The sequence below is a fragment of the Elephantulus edwardii genome, unplaced genomic scaffold, assembly GCF_000299155.1.
Source record: "Elephantulus edwardii isolate Elephantulus edwardi_28Jun2011 unplaced genomic scaffold, EleEdw1.0 scaffold00070, whole genome shotgun sequence".
Lineage (NCBI taxonomy): Eukaryota > Metazoa > Chordata > Mammalia > Macroscelidea > Macroscelididae > Elephantulus > Elephantulus edwardii.
In genome coordinates, this window is record NW_006399820.1 from 13,577,273 (window position 1) to 13,597,055 (window position 19,783).

The following is a 19,783-nucleotide window of genomic DNA, read 5'->3' on the forward strand; positions in this document are numbered from 1 at the left end:
TAGGGTCGCTATGAGTCGCAAGCGACTCGACGACACAACAACAACATAAGGTTTTCAGAGGCTATAAATCCCACAGGAAGAGATTGCCTATGTTTCTTCTACAGAGCAGCTAGTGGATTCATACCATGGGCCTTTGAGGTGGTAGTGCAGTTTAAGACTGAGCCACCACAGCTCAGCAGGATTCCCTAACCCTCCTGCATTATAACAACCACAGATCTCTTCATACCTTGCTAGAAGCCTGTGGAGCAAAAAATCATGTCCAGTTGAGACCTACTGAATATAGGCATAAAGGTACATTGGAACTCTGATTTCAGATATGTGTGTAGTTAACGTATAATTTACCTTAACGTGTTGAATATACAAATTTGTCTTTATGTCAAATTTTAAACAATTTTTTAAAAGCAAAAATGTGAAATAGTTACATTTAAAAGATGAACAGGTCGAGCAGATGCTTCATAAATATTTTAATATCTTTTTGGTGTGAAGGAAGATGGGTTATCCCAAGCACACGTTTTTTAATGGAAGGACATCTTGGAGGAAAATACGTTTATGTGTATATGCATAATAAGGGCAGCTTTACAGAAATTTAAGAATTCCTCATTTAACAAATTTTTGTCTACTCTGTGCCATTCATTATACTTTCTATATTTTTTAAAGGAAAAGTTTAAAATTTTTAATGAAAAGTTAATCATAAAATACAAACATTGATGGATTTATGGAGTCCTTATGCGTGTGAGATTTGGAACTGGCCTGGGTTCATATCTGATGCTTTGCATTATAACTCCCTGATTTTGGCAAATTGGGAAAATGTTCTGTACTTCAGTTTCCCATTGATAAAATAAGAATAATTCAGCCTTATATGGTTGTATTGAATGACCAATGCTAATTTGGTCTTATTGTTATTTAAATCTTATTACAAAGATACAGTATAGAAAGCATTTTACACTTACTTCTATTCATATTATTGATTCATTGTAAGTTAGTTGAATTCTCTATGTAGATGACACCTAATTAATTTACAACTCCATTGATTCCTGAATACTAATCACAAGTGGAACTATTAGGTATTGTCAAGTTGGAACCAACTCTTAGCTGATTCCCCAGTCTGTCTTTGTCCTATAGAGCAGCTAGCTGGTGGAATAGAATTGCGTGCCATTGGTTTGACAGTGAATGTCCTTACCACTTAGCTTACCGGAGCTCTGTAGTCCATAAATTAAACCTTTGGTTTCTACAATTAGGGCCTGTTGGGAAAAAAAACCATTTCAAACGATGAAAATCTACGGTTGAGGTTAACATAAAGTTTTAACAGACTTAAAAACTCAGAGTTGTCAGTTCAAACTGACCCATAGCTCATGCTCTCTTGAGTTTCTGAGGTTGTAAATCAAAGGGGAGGAGATTGCCCATCTTCCCTTGGTGCCTCTGGTGGATTTGCAGTGCCTGAGAGAGGTGTGGCTTTGGGTTAGCAGCACAACTGCCTATGGACTAGATCGCAAGAGCTCCCTACAGACAGTAGATACATAAAATCAGACCATGTAAAAGCTTTATTATTCTCTGATTTGTCTGAGTAGATATTGAAAGACTTCATAAAATATACTTCCAGTGAAGTCTGGGCTAAAATTGTTCCTTTTTACCCTTGATAAATACCTCTCCAGCAAGCTTGACTATTATTCATGACTCTGAAGACTCTTTCATGTTTAGTTAGGGCTTTCCGTCTCCATAACCTTTTATTGCTGATTCAGTTTTTATGATTGCCTTTGAAAGGTAAGGGTTGTGGGATTTTTCTTTGTCAACATTGTGGTTTTTTGTTCTTCATTTTTGAAAACTCAAATGATGTACGAATCTTATTAGCGACTTTATAGAGTTGGAGATATTTTTGGACATTGCTTTGAGACCATAAATACGAGTTAGGAGATGACCAGAAAACTTCGATGAGTGTTGTGTGTGTGTGTGTGTGTGTGTGTGTATGTGTATGTGTGAGAATATATTTTTGAAAGAAAATTATTCTGTTTACTTTGGAAATTTTCTTTTGCAAGTAAAGACTGTTTAAAATTTTTGATGTAAATAGTTTTAAGTTTTATAGATTCATTTTACTGCTTACTATTTCCCCTATAAATTAAGGCGTTGGGTTAAGTAATTTCTCTGTGTTAATGTTGGCGTTAGAATTCTTAAGCTAAAATCTAATTGCATTTATAGATGTCCATACTTATGTATGGATGAGGTGCAGTATTTTTTTTTATTCACCTGCTTGATTTTGTACTTAATTTTAATCTGTGTGCAAAAGGAGAATTCTTAATTTAGAGGTAAATTTATCTTTAACATGTTGAATTTTAAAATTTGTATAAAGCACTAAGTTTATATTTAACATGTTAACAGATAATTATTAAAATATTTTAGACTTGTAGCTTCAGTTCTGTGATAAAATGGAGGTTGGTGTACTTTCTGAATCCAATTTTCCTTGAAATTGATTAAATTCTACTTTCAAAGTGTGAAGCAGGTTATCCTTTTCTAATATAGCCGTTCTGAACTTCTTGGATATTTACTGGAGCAGTAAGAGGAGAGTAATTGGGAAAATAGTTGATGAAGGTCTTCAGCATGAAGTCATTGGGAATTGTGCTGATTCTAAGAATCACTAATTTTCCATACTAATAGCCCACCTTTATGGGAATATTGTTAAAATGGACTTTTAAGATTAAGCCCTACTCTGGTATACTATTCACAAGCGTTATATATTCCACACAGAGAATGTACTAGAAAAGTTTGTTCTTGTTGTTGTTGTTGATATGTGCCGTCGAGTCGCTTGCGACTCATAGCGACCCTATGTACAACAACCCTAAACTCTGCTCTGTCCTGTCCCAATCATCGTCTCTGATACACCCATCCTGATTACCTCAGTCACTGAATCAATCCACCTCATAAAGGGCCTTCCTCTCCTGTGTTGTCCCTCCACCCTACCAAGCATGATGTCCCTCTCCAAGGACTGGTCCTTGCTTACAATATGTCCAAAGTATGTTAGACGGAGCCTCAGAATCCCTTCCTCCAAGGAGCCACCTGGTTTACCCTTCCCAGGATGAATCTGTTTGTTTTCCTAGCAGTCCATGGTACCCTCAATACTCTTCTCCAACACCAAAGCTCAGAGGCATCAATTTTCCTTCTGTCCTTCTCAGTCATTGTCCAACACTCTGATGCATAACAAGTGATTGCAAAGACCATGGCCTGTATCAGACGCACCTTAGTCTCCGGAGAGACACCATTGCTCTTCAGTACTTTGGAGATGTCCCTAACAGCAGACTTTCCCATGGCAATATGTCTTTACATTTCCTGGTTACTGGTGCCAAGAGTGTTGACTGTGGAGCCAAGCAAACTAAAGTTGTGAACAATCTCAATCTCTTCACCATGCATGTATCCTGATGCTGCCAGTTGGCCCAGTGGTGAGAATCTTTGTCTTCTTGACATTGAGCCTCAATCCATATTGGCAGCAAGCGAAAACCCTATGTACAAGAGGCAGTTGTCAGAACAGAGCAAGGAAACACTGCATGGTTCAAAATTGAGAAGGGCGTTCACCAGGGATGTGTCCTGTCTCCGTACCTTTTCAACCTGTATGCAGAACAGATTATCCGAGAGGCTGGGCTCTATGAGGAGAAATGTGGGGTCAAGATTGGTGGAAGATCTATCAACAATCTGTGATATGCAGATGACACAACCCTGCTTGCTGAAACTCAAGAAAAGTTAGAGCATACAAAAGAAGAAAAGGAACATGCCTCCACGTTAGAAAAGATAATTCTGCTAGTTTTCTGGATTCTTTAAAGCATACTTCTGCTTTTCTTTTAATGCTTCTGTTTTTATTTTTGTTGTTTATAGTGCATGCATTTTCTAGAACATTACAAAACAAACAACTTTCACTTTATGAGATTTAAAATTAATCTGAATAGTTGCATGTACTAGGAATATTTTCACCTGTAAATTGCGTAAAACATTACTCATGTCTCAAGCAGTTTATTCTTTCATGCTAAGACGTCTACAGGCAGTTCTGGGTCATTACAGCATCAAGAAATAAAATCAGGATTTGGGCTCCTTTTCTCATCCTGAGGTGGTTTTAGCCTCATGATCACAAGGTGATTGCTTATCTGTAGACATTGTATCCTTGTTCTAAGAGGAGAAACCAGAAGGCATTCTACTGATGTTATTTGCTTTTTCATCCCCAAAAGGGATCTCTTTACTAGTGATCTTTTTCTGCATTGCATTGGCCAGAACTTCATTCCTTGACTATATTTAAGCTTCAGAGAAAGCAACGAGATCCAGTTGTTCGCTTTCCTCCTGTAGGTAGAAGGCAAACACTGTGGAATGTGGAGGGAGCTGTGGTCTTTGCTGAGTAGGGTAGACCACTGTTTATAGCTTGAGCAAGCTATGCACTTTCTTTACCCCCAAAAAAGCTTTTTCCTGCATGGTTTGTCTCCTCAGTCATTGCCTACAGGACTCTGAGAAGCTGTAGGAATAAACAAGTGCATATCTCCCAACTTTATCTCCAGTATTGTGGAAAGGAACTATACATCACCAGGCAGAGCCCTAAACTCCCATATGCCACCTGGATAGAGCCTGGGGGGAGTGACCTGAGGATAACCATATTGGACAAGCTATGTACTTTGTGGACATTTTAAGGTTGTTGTGTTTTTTTTTGTGATAGCGAAAAAGTGAAATTAAATATTTTCTGTTTTTTAATTATATTTTAAGAAGCTACGACCTTTTTTCTATCCCATAATCTGACTGGGGGAATAATGAAACCTTGTAAAATCCTTTAAACCTTTTGTTGGAAGGCAAAATTGAATAATCACCATAACTCCTCCATTTAGACTCAAATATGCTTTCTTTGTCTTCTTTGAAATACGATGAAGCTGGCACATTCTTTACTCTTGGCACTCCCTAACTTTTTTCAGCCAAGTTGCTTAAAGAATGATGCAGTTTAAGCTAATTTTTATTTTGTTCATCTGTTCACCCAGTACAACCTTTCTGCTGAGAGGACAAAATTCTGGCTCTGACAGGCGTCTTCTTCGGAGACCCTCCTTCAAGAGCCCTGCTGCCTATAAAAGATAGGTGAGCCTTACTCTCCCTAGAGTTTTTCCTCTGCCTTCCTTCAAAGGAGTACATGACTCAGTCCTCTGAGCTGTACCTTCTTGGTTGTCAGAGACTTAGAAGCCCCTCCTAAATTTTTTTTAAACTTTTTGGAGCTCTGGTGGCCTAGTGGCAAAAAGGTGCACTGCAATCCCAAAGGCACCCAGTTCAAATCCACCGGAATCTCTGCTGGAGAAGGAGGGGCAGTCTCCTCCTGTACTAGTCTGATCTGATTCCACGGTACACACACGCACACACAAATAATAAGTTTTAAAAAAGGGGTTTTTTTTTTAACTAAAAAAGTTTAAAAATACACTTAAGATTACAGTGCATTTAATAGTGCTATCTGATGTTATCGCAGTTATCACTTTTTATCTTTTCTCCTTAAACATTAAAAATACATAGAATATTTTATAATTCTGAATGAATTATTTGGAATGAACTGCAAAAACAGCAAACAACAGTCTTCCCTGTGACAGTTTGATAACTCGATTTTTCTTTATTCTTGGCTGATTACTAGTTTTTAACTTTTTAACCTAATTTTCCCCCCGAGTTCTTATTAAAAGACTCATTAATATTCCAAATATTTCTTAATATTTTGCCTTCATGATGTCATATAATATTTTTACTATACTTACTGAAGTTTTGATATTGTTTAAAAAGAGACTTATATTAAGGGCTAATACTGATTTCTAATGTAATCACTTTTGATTACTTAGTTTGAGTCTTCAGAATGATAAAACATTTTCTACTCAACATGCCACTTAAATGATACTGAGTATTAAGGATTTCAAAAGAAAATTTTTCCTTATCTGCTGATGAAGGCATTGAGGGAATGTGGAAGAAGCAACACCTATACAAGTGGACCTTGAAAATGAAAAAGTGAGACATGGAAATAAAGATGAGAAACAGGAAAGTTTGGAATGCCTTTGACAAACGTACAAGTTTTTAATTAGAGTTGTGTGCCCAGTAGAGTTTTTATTGAAGGATGAGCCTATAGTTTAGATAGGGTGAAGTCGGACTGTAGCGAAGTCATGAGACTTACAACTTTTGGGAAGAGGTTTATAATTTTTCACTTGTTCAAATGATACCCAAGCTTTCTCCAGAATGGAAGGAAAAATGAATACTCATAGTTTCCTGGGGAGGAAGTGATTGATGATCCTTTAGAAAATGGAAGGAAAAATGAATACTCATAGTTTCCTGGGGAGGAAGTGATGATCCTTTAGAAAGCATTTCTTGGTACCTGACTAGATCATTGGTTTCCAAAAGGACAAATAAATCTGTCTTAGAGAAATAATTACCAGCATACTCCTTAACAGCATGGATAGTGAAACAACTTCCTACATACTTGTCATGTCAGGAAGGGCCAGTGCTTTCAGTAAATAGAGAGTGAACAAAACAGAAGACCATCAATGAGATGATGTACAGTGACTACATCAGTGGGCCTGCACATGGTGAAGATTCTGACGAGGATGGTGCACCAGGGCACCAGTCTGTTGTTCATAGGATCACTGTGGTGTGGTCAACTTAATTACACCTAACAGCCACGTTAATATAAGAAATGATTGAAAATCTACTTTCTATTATATATTTTCATATTGTCATCCTTCCAGTGTTTACCATTTCTGTTCATCCTTGCTGTCTCTTCTGCCTTCTGATAGAAGATGCAATTTTGTTAAACTTGTCTGATTGTAAGGAATATATTCATCCTGGAGTCACTAAGTCACTATCACCTTAGGCCTGTACATTTTATGTACTCTTGATAGTATGAAGGAAGTAGATACATCTTTAGTCATCTTTTTAAAATATATATTTTCTCTTGCTAGTTGTGATTTAATTGCTTGTGACTCCTGTTCATGAGTGCAGAGTGGAACATGGGGTTGGTTATTAAGGCTCTGATCTTTCAGAACTCGCCAGTCCTTGTAAAGTCCCTTTGGGTGATACCTAACCTCTATTAGTTGAGTGAATTCTTAGTACAGCCAGTGGCTCCATCTTAATTTCTTTCCAGAGCTTCTAGTTCATCTATTTCTGTCTTTAGTCTTTTTGCCTTAAAACAACTGATATAGGTAAAACAATTTTTTCTTAAAATTTTAATGAACATTTACAGAGATTTGGGATTTCCATTCATTCATTGTTGCACTTTTTTCTCTAAACACCCCCCCACCCCAGTTCGCTCCTCTCTTCAAAAAGCAAAAGATAAACTTCTTCATTGGTATACAATCCCCCCACCCCCCTGGGCCCGCCCCGAATGCACTCCAATGTGCTTGCATAGGTAAAAATTTTTATAGTAAGCAATGTTGTGTGATTTCAGGCCGTAATTGACTCAAAGCTGATCCTCCAGTGGGTTTTTGGAGGTTGTAAATTGCACAAGTGATAGCAAAACATGCATCAGAGTTGGACAGTGACTAAGGAGGATAGAGGAAGAATTGATGCCTTTGAGCTGTGGTGCTGGAGAAGAGTATTGAGGGTACCATGGACTGCTAGGAAAACAGATTCATCCTGGAAAGGGTTAAACCGGGTGGCTCCTTGGAGGCAAGGATTCTGAGGCTCCATCTAACATACTTTGGACATGTTGTGAGGACAGACCGGTCTTTGGAGAGGGACATCATGCTTGGTAGGGTGGAGGGACAGCGCAGGAGGGGAAGGCCCTCTATGAGGTGGATTGATTCCGTGACTGGGGTAAACGGGGTGGGTGTGTCCGAGAGTGCGATTGGCACAGGATAGAGCAGAGTTTAGGGCTGTTGTATATAGGGTCGCTATGAGTCGCAAGTGACTCGACGGCACATAACAACAACTACAAATTGCACAAGAGAAGGCTGCCCATCTTTCTTTCATGGAGCTGCTGATGTGTTTGAACTATATGTCTTTGGGTTGACAGCACAGGTCCTTACTAAGCAATAGTATTTGTAAAGTTGATTTGAGTATAAATCCATCTGCTTGTAAAAATATAAAAGCTATGAAAATAACCTGTGGCATTATCAATTGCTCTACCCAGTTTCTGTTCTTCACCTATAATAACTTATTATCTATGACTAGAAGGCAGCCCACATTCAGTCTGCAGCCTGCTTTTCTTTTGTTGTTTAAGAGTGTAAGCTAAGCATGATTTTCCTTTTTTAAATATTTTTAAAGAAAGATGTTATGCCAAGGCTATAGGTGGCTTGCAAATCCTACAGTATTTACTTTTGATTCCTCTAAATTTTTAGGCTGTGCAGGTTAAATACCATACAATGATGTTAAAAAAGAAGAGACTAACTTGGTAGAAAGCATGTTTGTCTTAATCTGCATACTCATTCTAGTGAATTGTAATCTTAGCGTTTGGAAAGATCTTCAAAGGCTATCTAGGAATGAATCTAGTAACAACATATACCAGCCACCATTAAAAGTACTTTCATGTACTCCATATCAAGCAATACCAAGCCCACAGTCATACAGTCAGTTCTGGTGCAGATCTGCCCTTTGTCAGTTTTCAAGGCATAAATGTTAATGTGAGGAAACTGGCCATGTTTGTTCCAAGGACTGGTTGGTGGGTCAGAACAGTCTCCTTCCAGTGTGTCTATAAATATACTCAAATAACATTTTATCTCTTTCATCAGAAGTAAAATCTTATTGCAGTAGCTTGATTAGCCTTTATTTTATCAGTGCTTGTTTTTGTGCTACTGTCAGTGTGCAGGTTACTAAATGATGTCATACTGTGTGTGTTTTCTAAACTTTTAATCACAAAATTATACCTTTAGAAAGAGCCTTAGAAAACTCTAGAAGTATTTAGTAATTTAATTCTAGTTCTCTAATTTGTATGGGTCTTGAATAATAATAACATTGGTATCTCTTGCCTGATTTCTTGTGAAATATTTGAATAAGTTACAGGCCTAGATATTATTTAACCTTTGACTGGAGAGATAATCAAACTAGCTGCCATGGGTGTTGTGATTGTTGTTTTTCAGTAGTAGCTTCCAAGTGACCTCTAAGCCAAAACCAAATTCACAGCTATTCCATTGATTCAGCCTCTGACTGGATTCAAACCTCTACTCTTTATGCAGGTAGCTAAGAACTTAATTGTTTGCTTGGAGGAATGATGATACTGATGATTTTATTCTGTGTATACGTCAACAGAATAGAGTCTCTATGAGTTGTGCTCGACTCAGTGGCTATCAACAACATACATCAACTGAATTTAGAAATTTTTATTATTTCATTTCAGAACCTAGAAGTCTTCATGATCTAAGTGGACACATAATAAACTTAATATTTTGTTTAAGGTAGTCATAGAAAACTGACGGAACACTGGTGTCTGCACAGTCCCCATATCTGAACCATTTCTGAGAATTAACAAATAAGTAAAACTGATCTCCAGACAGAAAAATACCTTAAGAAAGATCATGCATTTCACTTTTAGAAGCATGCCAGTCCTTGACATCTCATAAATCCATTCTTAGTAGCTGTTGAGCTAGGTAGATGACACAGTATATTATTGGAATAAATAGTTCAGGGTGATAACTGAGCTTACCTACAGCTGTTCAGTGATGGTACAGCAAGAAAGAAGACAAACACAGAAACGAATCTCCTACTTTGAGCCCATGTAACATTTGGAAGAGATTGTGCAATGCACTTTTTAAACAGTGAATCAATTTTTTAACAGTGAAATACAGTTGACTACAGCCTAATTTTGTAAATTTAATCTACCCAGATGCTTGTGTTTTGCTTTAATCAGTTCTAACTTAAGTCCTTTAAGGACTAGTACTGGAGTCATGCAGATCTGTCTTTGATTCTTGACTCTTTTTTTGAACTTGGATGAATGAACCTCTCTGAACATGGTTCCCTTATTTATGCAAACATAAATGTTGAACAAATTTTGTACTTCGTTCTTTTTCAGAAGTGGTTGTTGGGTACCGTGGAGTCTGAACTGACCCATAGCTGACCCTCTGGCAGGTTTTCAAAGGCAGTGAATCATAGTAGAGGAGATAGCTCATCCTTATACTGCAGAGCAATTGGTGGATTCAAACCACATGCCTTTTCGGATTGCAGTGCAGTTTCTTACCACTAGATCTCCCTGCTTTAGGGGTTGGGGATGTATATGTTAATAAAAGAGAGCAGGGAGCTCTATCCTCATAGAAGTTAATATTGCAGTTGAGACACAAAAAAACAAAAGAATCAAAACTTGTCATTGAGTCAGGCTTGATTCAGCCACGTACAGGGAGAGAAGAACCCAAAGAGTTTCCAAGGCTACGTTTTCCTCCCACAGAACAGCTGCTGATAGGTTTAAATCACCAACCTTTTGGTTAACAGTTCAGTGCTTAACCACTGTGCAACCAGGGGTCCTTAAGGATACTATTAGAAGGATTTTTCCAACATTAAGTAAGGTATAACATAAATTCTGAATACAGTAAAGACATAGCCAACTGCTAAACTTCTAATAATTCCTTTTATTCATAGCCTTGTGTTGGAAAAAATTGGTTTTGTCATGTTTCAAAATTCATAGTTGATTACAACTTAATCATGGATATTAATACCTTAATTTTCACTACTCTTCTGATTATAGGAGTAGAGTGGTCACAGTGCATCTCACCTATATCTGCACTTTTCTTTTCTTTCAAACAGCCACCAAAAAAGACACCTAAGAAAGAAAAGCCTAAGCCTAAAGCTGCTTCTAAAAGTAAAAAATCTGCAAAAAGTGCTAATGTTAAGAAGGCAGATAGCAGCACCACCAAGAAGAATCAAAACAGTTCCAAGAAAGGTATGTTAGAAATGACGTATTATCAGCACTTCAACAGTTACAACTTACATATATTTTGTCATAGGCTTTAAGTATATATGGAATTTTAATAGTTTGTAATTTTTCAGAATTATAAAAGTATCAGTGCTGGGATGGTAAAATGGTTCAACCACTCTGGAAGGCCATTTGACATTTTCTCAAAAAGCTGAACATAGAAACTCCATATGATCCATTCAGTCCACTGCTAGGAATATACGTCATGGAATTTAGAACTGAAACATTGATTTGTACACCAGCATTCATAGCTGCTTTATTCACATCGCAAGAACATGGGAAGAGCCCAAATGTCCATTCACAGTTGAAGGATTGAAAAGATAGTGGTATATTCACACAATGGAATACTATGCAGCACTCGAGCAACGTAGAGTAGAAATTGTGCTGAGTGAACTAACTCAAGTTTCATATGGAAAAATACTGCATAAGACCATTATAAAAACAGGATAACTACTAAACCGTATATGGGATCAGGGGGTAAGGGTGAGTAGAGGGGAAATCACAGGGTCACGCAATTTGATGAATGGAGGGGAGGATATAAAGGAAATGGGAAAGATTCGGCGAGGACCTGAAAAGACAGAGTAATGGTGGGCATAGGTCAGTGGTGTTTAATTTTATAAAACAGTGTCAATGGAAAGTGGGGGCTGGGGGGAAGAAAAATTTAAGTGCGTGTTTCTTAGGTAGCTTATCTTGTGATTTATAGTCACTGAGAATAAAATTAAGAAAAGCCTGCCTGGAATTATTACTAACCTGTTTTGAATTACTTCATATGTAACAAAAATTTTTGCTAACATATGATAAAATACTTTCAGAAAGTGAATCAGAAGATAGTTCAGATGATGAACCTCTAATTAAAAAATTGAAGAAGCCTCCCACAGACGAAGAGTTAAAGGAAACAGTTAAAAAATTATTGGCAAATGCTAACCTGGAGGAAGTCACAATGAAACAGATTTGCAAAGAGGTAATTGAACATAAGCTTAGAACATTTTCTTTTATTTGAAACATGTCCTCACTTTTAGTTATTTCAAAGCTATATGTTGTGTATATTCACTGAGTGAACAAATACTGAATTTGTACTGCATGCAGTGTTAGAGGTGCTTGGGGATACCACATTAAATAATATCAGAGCTATGAGAATTTCTCATGATTAACATTTGAATGAATACAGTTTTAAAAATTTAAATGTTACAATTCTAACCACAAAGAAAGTTTGTTTTCTTTTATTGCTGCATCATTGGATTGTGTTAGTTTAACACATTGCAGCAAATGATGGTAATACATCGAAGAGAAAAAAAATGTGTTTCTAAGCACGGTTGTCAATTAAAAGTGTGCCGCAACGTGTTTAAAACCGTTTTGGACTGCCTTATACTCAGATGATACGGTAAATGAGACACCGTAGATAGATTTTTAATGCATACATCTGTGCAGGTTGAAACTTTTCAGGAAATGTTTTAATCGTTTATATTATTTCATAGAGATTCCCTATTTAAAGAAAACTAGGTTTTTTCTTCACGTTACTTTCTTATAGTAAACAGAAACATAAACCAAGGCAAGTTTTTTGTGGATTTGGTGGGATTGTTTTGTTTTGTTTTTGTTTTCCTCTGACAATGATTATTAAGTACCCTTAAGCTGGTTTCAACTCATTGTAACAGAATGGACTACTGCCTGCTCCTGTGGCATCCTCATAACTCTTGCTGTATTTGAGTCTGGTGTACCTTTTGTGCATTCTTTTTTTTGAGCTTCCACTCTGTATCAGGCACTGGGCAAAAGGTTAAGAGCCAGATAGAACCATTACTTTGCCTTAGGGTCATAGAGTATAGTATGTTAAAGAAGACTGATGCTGTATGTTGGTATTAAAACACAGTGTGCAAGTGCTATAGTTGAGGAGTACAAATGGTGCTGCACCACCACAAAACAAAAAAGATCCACTTGTGATTGAAAAGTTTGGAGAAATATGAAAAATCAACTTGAAAGAGTTTCTGTGCTGTTTGTTTGTTTTGGGGTGGGGTTTTTTGGGGTTTTTTTTTCCCCCCCCTCTTTTCTTTTTTTTTTTTTAACTTAACATTTATAGAGACTTTGGATTTCTCTTCATTCATTATTGCATTTTTCTCCCTGCCCACCCTCCTTCCCAATTCACTCTTCTCTTTAATAAGCAAAAGAAAAATTCTTTCATTTTTATACAGTCTCTACCCCCAGAGTCCACTCCACTTTCAGCCTTCGTTCTGGACTCCTGTCATGACAATAATACGTAATCATATATCTCTTTTAAACAGTTCTCTCCCTCATCTGTTTCAATGCAGTATACATTATTTATCCCATCTTTCTCAGTCTCCCCCCAAACTCAATGTTAGTCTCATTTTACAACAGTGGCACTATACAGTATCTGTCCCTTTGTGACAGATATTTCTCAGCATAATGTCCTCCAGGATCATCCATTTTGAATAATATTTCATGAGTTCATTGTTTTTTACTACAGCATAGTATTCCATTGTATGAATATACCAGACCTCTATCCATTCGTTTATTGATGGGCACTTAGGTTGTTTCCAACTCTTTGCTATTGTGAACAAAGCTGCGATGAACATGGGTGTGCATGTATCTGCTTGGATGGCAGTTATGGTTTCTCTAGGGTATATTCCTAGCAGTGGAATTACTGGGTCAAATGATATTTCTATTTGCAGCTTTTTGAGAAAGTGCCATTCAGCCTTCCATAGTGATTGCACCATTTTACACTCCCACCAGCAATGAATAAGGGTTCCACTTTCTCCACAACCTTGCCAGCATTTGATGTTTGCTGCCGTGTTAAATTTTGCTAACTGGGGTGAGATGATATCTCATAGTTGTTTTGATTTGCATCTCTCTTAGAGCTAGGGATTTTGAACATTTCTTCGTGTGTGTGTTTGCCATCTGAATGTCTTCTTTGGTGAAGTGTCTGTTCATATCCTGTACCCATTTTTCAGTTGGGTTATTTATCTTGTGGTGTGTGCTGGTTTCTTAAAGCAGAGAGAGATCCTTTGCTGATTTCTTAGAGCATCAGCTATTCCATAATACACTTGATTAGTTTTATACTTCTTTTGGACACACCCATTTGGCACAGGGTAAGATTGGCTACAATCTCTGCAGAAGCAGATTGCCAAATCTGGTTCTTCAGAGAACCACTTGGTGGACTAAAACTGTCAAATTCTGGGTTCCCCACTGATCACAGACCATCTATCTGTGACGTACACTTATGTAACAATGACACATTTACAGAGAAATTGTAAAGAAATACTAATTATTGTAATAAGGCAGAAGACCAGGGTTGGAAGGAGGTCTTTACTTAGGAAATGTGGCTGAAAGTTTTTGTATGTCTTAATATGTCCCTTGTTGGCAATTTGGTTTTCTTCCTGAAACTAATGGGAAATTTGGGTGCACAGTACATTTAGTTAAAAGATAGAGTATAACAAAATCAGATTTTTACTTTTAAAATAAATCATTCTAGAAACATCCAAGAGGCTGGTGGCTTTGTGGTAATATGAGTTGCACTGACAACTCAAAAGAACATGGTTCAAATCCACCAGATGCTCCGTGGGAGAAAGATGGACAGTCTCTGACCATGTTATTAAACAGCCTCTGAAAACCCCCTGGGGCTTTGAGTCGGTTCTAACTCGAGGTTACACAACAAGAGGAATGGATTAGAGAAGGAAGAGAGTAACAGTTTGTACCATAATTTGTATCATAAATTACAGAGTTAGGATACTCCAAGCTAGAAATCAAGGAAACCTAAAGAATGCTAGTTGCTTACCAGTGTGAGGGTGTCAGTGGCATCAGACATAGCAGGCACAGAATAGAAGGAATACTTTGTGAAGAAAATGTGAGTTGCATTCTACATATTTTCCAGTTGAATACTTAAAACTTGTGTGAGGCAAAATTTATGGGAATCAGAATTCTTTCATTTAGGAGAGAACTTTAGACTAGAATATTGCTGGGAACTGAAACCAAGAATGTAGATAAGATGAGCCCACTGAAGAGTTTTTTCCCTCAGAGTTGCCATTGAGTTGATTGTTAAGCCTAGTGACCTCAAATGTCATAGTAGAACATGCTCTTTAGGGTTTCCAAATATCATTTGCGCAGAGTAGCTTGGTTGACCTTTATCTTCAAGATACCTCTGAGTATTTAAAAACTCCCAAACTTTTATGCTTCCAGTGGAGCTAAGTTAATGTAGCTCAATTAAGCTATTGCTTAGTTGAACTAAGTTTAACTTAAACTAGCAAGGAACCATGAGCGGAAAAGATCATCAGTCTTTTCAAGGTTATATTTTCCAACAGCAATAATTAGACCACAAGTAGGTAGAACAATTCATATTGGAGTGTTATAAGGAAAGAAAAAGCAGAAAATTAAAATAATCTATATGATTGACTGTATTTGCAAGGATTGATAAACTATTATTGCCTGAGGGCCAAATTCATCCCACCACTTGTTTTTACAGAGTTTTGTAACATATCCTATTATTTTGTAACACCTATTAATTTAAGAGGTTTTGGTGGCTTTAAGAAGCTCTAGTAGTGCAGTGGGTTAAGAATTGATTTGCCAACTCACCATCAATTTGGTTTGAACCCACCATCCAGTCTTTGGAGAAAAATGTGGCCGTCTGCTCCTGTAAAGATGGCCAGTCAAGGAAGACACATTGAAGAAGTTCAGTTTTGTCCTGTAGATGCAAAGTCAGAACTGACGTGATAGAAGAGCGAGTTCGGTTTTTTGAGTGTGTGGTCGCTCAAAGGATGCTTGGTTTGTAGGGAGTTGTCCTGCTCATTCCCCTTGGCTGTATTAAAGCCACCAACAGCTGTGGAAAGAAAAGATAGGATATTTCCTCCCAGAGTATTGACAGACTTGGAAACCAGTTGATTCTGACTCAATGGTAATGAGATTGACTTTTTTATTTTGGTGGTGTGTAGGTTCAGTACTCTGCTACTAATCAGAAGTCAACAGTTCAGACCTACCCATTGATGTACAGGAGAAAGAAAGATAGGGCAATTTGCCTCCATAAAGATTACAGCTTTGGAAATTCTGTGGGTTGTTTTTTGATCTTAAATGGTCACTGTGGATTGTAATTAACTCGACAGCCACAGTAATGGCTGCTTTTCCTCTCTAGTGACTGAATACATAAGACAGAAAAAGTATAGTCCAAACTACAGAAAAATACACATACTCTCCATTTACCAATTATCTGATATTTTTAATTTCTCACAGTAATAAAATACACGCTGCTTATCGTAAGCATAGTGGCTACAGTCTCTAACAAGGGTCTCTGGGAAGCTGGGCCTCCCATCCCTTTTTTCCAGCAGGGTAAGAGGCCTCCAGATGAATATACAGACAGCACCTAACAAGCTGGTACCTATTCTGGATTTCACTTTCTTTGTGGCCTGAACCCTGTAGCTCAGAATTATCATTGGTAAGGAAAGAGACTGCAGAGTGTTAGGGAAAAACACAAGTTTAATGGCATCTCAAAGTAGGCATGAAGCTTCTGCCTCAGTGCTTGCCAATGCTTCCCTCAAAGGGAACATTATTTATCTTTGTCTCTTCCAGGCCTCCCCAGCAGAGAAGTTTACAGGAATCACCACAGTGATGAATGAGCAAACCTTAGAAATTACTGTCTATGATCATATTCTCTAGATGAAAAAAAATTGGACAAATAGGTCATCTTTAAAACAGGAAGCAAGGGTTAACCAAAGCAGAACATTTTTCATTTTGTATAATGACCTGGCCTTTGGTACTACCTAGCTATGCCATTGAGGAGTGGATGTATTTATTAGTCTATACCTTTACATAAAAATAGTGCACCGGTCCTTGATGGCTGTGAGTCAGCATGCTGCTTTTTCTAGTAGACCTTGAGCACATAGAAACATCAGATGTCATTGTGAAGTCAACCAACAGACAGAATGGAACTTAGAAAATTGACTAAAGGGTTTTTTTAGAGGGGTAAGAAAAGACTTGAGAGATCATCTGAATTTTAATGTTGAAGCTTTAAGGTAGAGAATTGAGCACTGGAGCAAAGACTGAAACACAAGAGTTGAAGAATTCTAAGTAAAGTGTTGAACAGTGTAAGGAAGAGAAAGGATATCCCTAAAAAAAATACCTGATAAATAACCGATATAAAAAACTACTTGGAAAACAACTATGAGATACCATCTCACCCCAGTAAGAATAGCAAAATTTAACAGAACAGCAAACATCAAATGCTGGCAAGTTTGGGGGACAAACTGGAAACCTTATTCACTGTTGGTGGGAGTGTAAAATGGTGCAACCACTATGGAAGGCCGTATGGCGCTTTCTCAAAAATTTGCAAATAGAAATACCATTTGACCCAGCAATTCCACTACTGGGAATTTACCCTAAAGAAACCATAACTGCCACCCAAGCATATATATGCACATCCAGATTAATTACAGCTTTGTTCGCAATAGTAAAGAGCTGGAAACAACCCAAGTGCCCATCAACAAACGAATGGATAGAGAAGCTCTGGTATATTCACACAATGGAATACTATGCATCATTGGAAAAACAAGGAACTCATGAAATAGGCAAAATGGGTGACCTTGGAGGACATTATGCTGAGTGAAATTTCTCAGTCACAAAAGGACAGACATTACATAGGGCCACTGTTGTAAAACGGGATTGACATTGGGTTGCAGGAAGACAGAAAAGGAGAGGAGAAATGATGTATACTGCAGTGCAACAGATGGAGAGAACTGTTTAAAAGGGACATGTGAATGGGTATTTTTGTCATTACTGAAGTCCAGAGTGAAGGCTGCATAGTGGAGTGGACTTGGGAGGAGGGAATTGCAAAACAATGAAAGAGTTTTTCTTTTCAAGGAGAAGAGTAAATTGGGGGGGGGGGGATAGGGAGAAATATGCAACAGTGAATGACAGGAAACTCTAAGTCTGTAAACTTTTCATTAATTTTTATTATTATTATTTAAAACCCAAAACTTGTTGAGTACCATTGACTCAGAAAAGATTGATAGCTGACCCTCCAGAAGGTTTTTGGAGGCAGTAAATTTCATGGGAGATCACCCATCTTTCTCCCACAGAACAGCTGGTGGATTTAAACCATGTGCTTTTAGATTGGCAGCATGGCTTTTTACTGTTAGGCCACCAGAGTTCCCTATATAAAGAACTTAGCCACCTTTAAGACAGACTTGGCAATATTTCTTTCATCCATGGGTATTCAATGAAATTCCATCAAAAGTACCCCTTTGTACAGTGTTGGAGTGCTTACGTGTTAGTTTCTATCTTCTGCTCTGCATACAGTATTATTAAAAACTACTGATTTGCAATACATTTCTTTGTGGTGCACCAGTGTATTATTAGCTATATATGCAGCTGATTTTTAGCATAATTTTTTTTTCTTCATATCCAAAGAGAAATTGAGCTTTGTTTTAATCTTTTCATTCCCCCCTTTTCATGATAGGTATATGAAAATTATCCAGCTTATGATTTAACTGAAAGGAAAGATTTCATAAAAACAACTGTTAAAGAGGTAAATACTTATATCTTTTCCAGCTTTGAAACTCAAAATCTATGTTTTGGAGTCTGCTTTCAATGCATTTGACCCTTGAATTCCTTTAGGTAGAATGTGCTTTTTGGGTTTTGTTCCTATTTTATTGCTTTTTAAAAAATAAAGCCTATATAGTTGCAAAACCTGAGCTTAGATTAACATGTGGTTCACTATCACAGATATCCTAGTGTTGCCCAGAACGGCTCACACACTGTTTTGAGCACAAGTTCCAGTCATAAGGGAGGGAAGAACTGTAATGATTTCTATTGATTCTAGCTGTTCCCTGTGACAGATCTGCCCCATATGGTTTTCTGGGCTATGATCTCTACAGGAACAGATTTGCCAAGTCTTCCTCACATGGCTTCGAATCACCACTTTTTGTTTCCTAGCCAAGCACTTAGCTGTTACACCATTAAGTGTCCTTAGCAATAAAGAAGTTTTAAAAGGAAACCCAAGTTTTATGACTTTACTGTGTTCAGTATGAGAAAATGTTGTTTCTCTTTTATTCCAGCTAATTTCTTGAAATAAGACTCAGCCCATGGATTTGAAGATCTGATTTATACCAGCAGAGAGAATGTATTTCTTTTCCTAAATCCTTCTTAAGCATTTTGTTGGTAGGATTTACCACTGACCTTTTGATCTGGAGTGTTATGTAAACCTGACTTTGCCGTTTAAATTGCATTTCTATGCATTTAGTTTAAATCTTGCATGGCAGTAATTCTTTGCTTTTATAGTTGTATTTTGTACATTTTTAATTTCTTTATATAAGATTGTAGATTCTTAAAACTATTGTGGTTTTTAGTGTGCTTTATATTAGCTTGCTTACGACTTTTAATCAAGTAGAATGAAGGCTGTTATTACTGGCATCTATACATGCAGCGAGTATTGCAGTATTTAGTATATGGAATATTTTGAATACACATTTCTTCTGTCATTCAGTGGCAGTGTGTTCATCATATTAAAAAATATACAGGCTATAGCTGTCAGATGACACATCTGACCTTTTCTCCTGCATGTGTATATATGTCCACTTGTCAGCATGACAGAAGTGACAAATATTATTTTTGTACTTTCAAAAACAAATTTGTTGTATATAAAGTTTTTTTATTTCTTTTGTGCGGATCCATTTTTAAACACATATAGGTAGCTATCTTTATAAACAATGAAATGTCAGTGTTCAGCCAGGTTGGTATGACAGAGCAGTCAGCAGTATTCAGTAAGCACTGAAGGATCTGATCTTTCTGCTTTTCCTAGACACTGTGTCATCAATTTGTAGTTTTAGTGCTAACTCTGCAAAAATGTCTATAGGTACATTTTATATTAATTTCAAACCAAATTCGACATAGCAAAACTTAGGGAAAGGGTGAAAATATATA

The 19,783-nt window shown here is 37.2% G+C and overlaps 1 protein-coding gene across 1 annotated transcript in view; it reads left to right on the top strand.

Annotated features, from left to right (window-relative positions):
- DEK (DEK oncogene) overlaps positions 1-18,930 on the top strand; it is a 40,566-nt gene extending 21,636 nt beyond the window's left edge. Inside the window, exons 7-10 of the mRNA XM_006888688.1 lie at positions 10,702-10,837; positions 11,683-11,831; positions 18,321-18,389; positions 18,919-18,930. Coding sequence (XP_006888750.1) covers positions 10,702-10,837; positions 11,683-11,831; positions 18,321-18,389; positions 18,919-18,930 — 366 coding nt within the window. The remainder of the gene's footprint in view (positions 1-10,701; positions 10,838-11,682; positions 11,832-18,320; positions 18,390-18,918) is intronic.
- Positions 18,931-19,783: the final 853 nt, after the last annotated feature.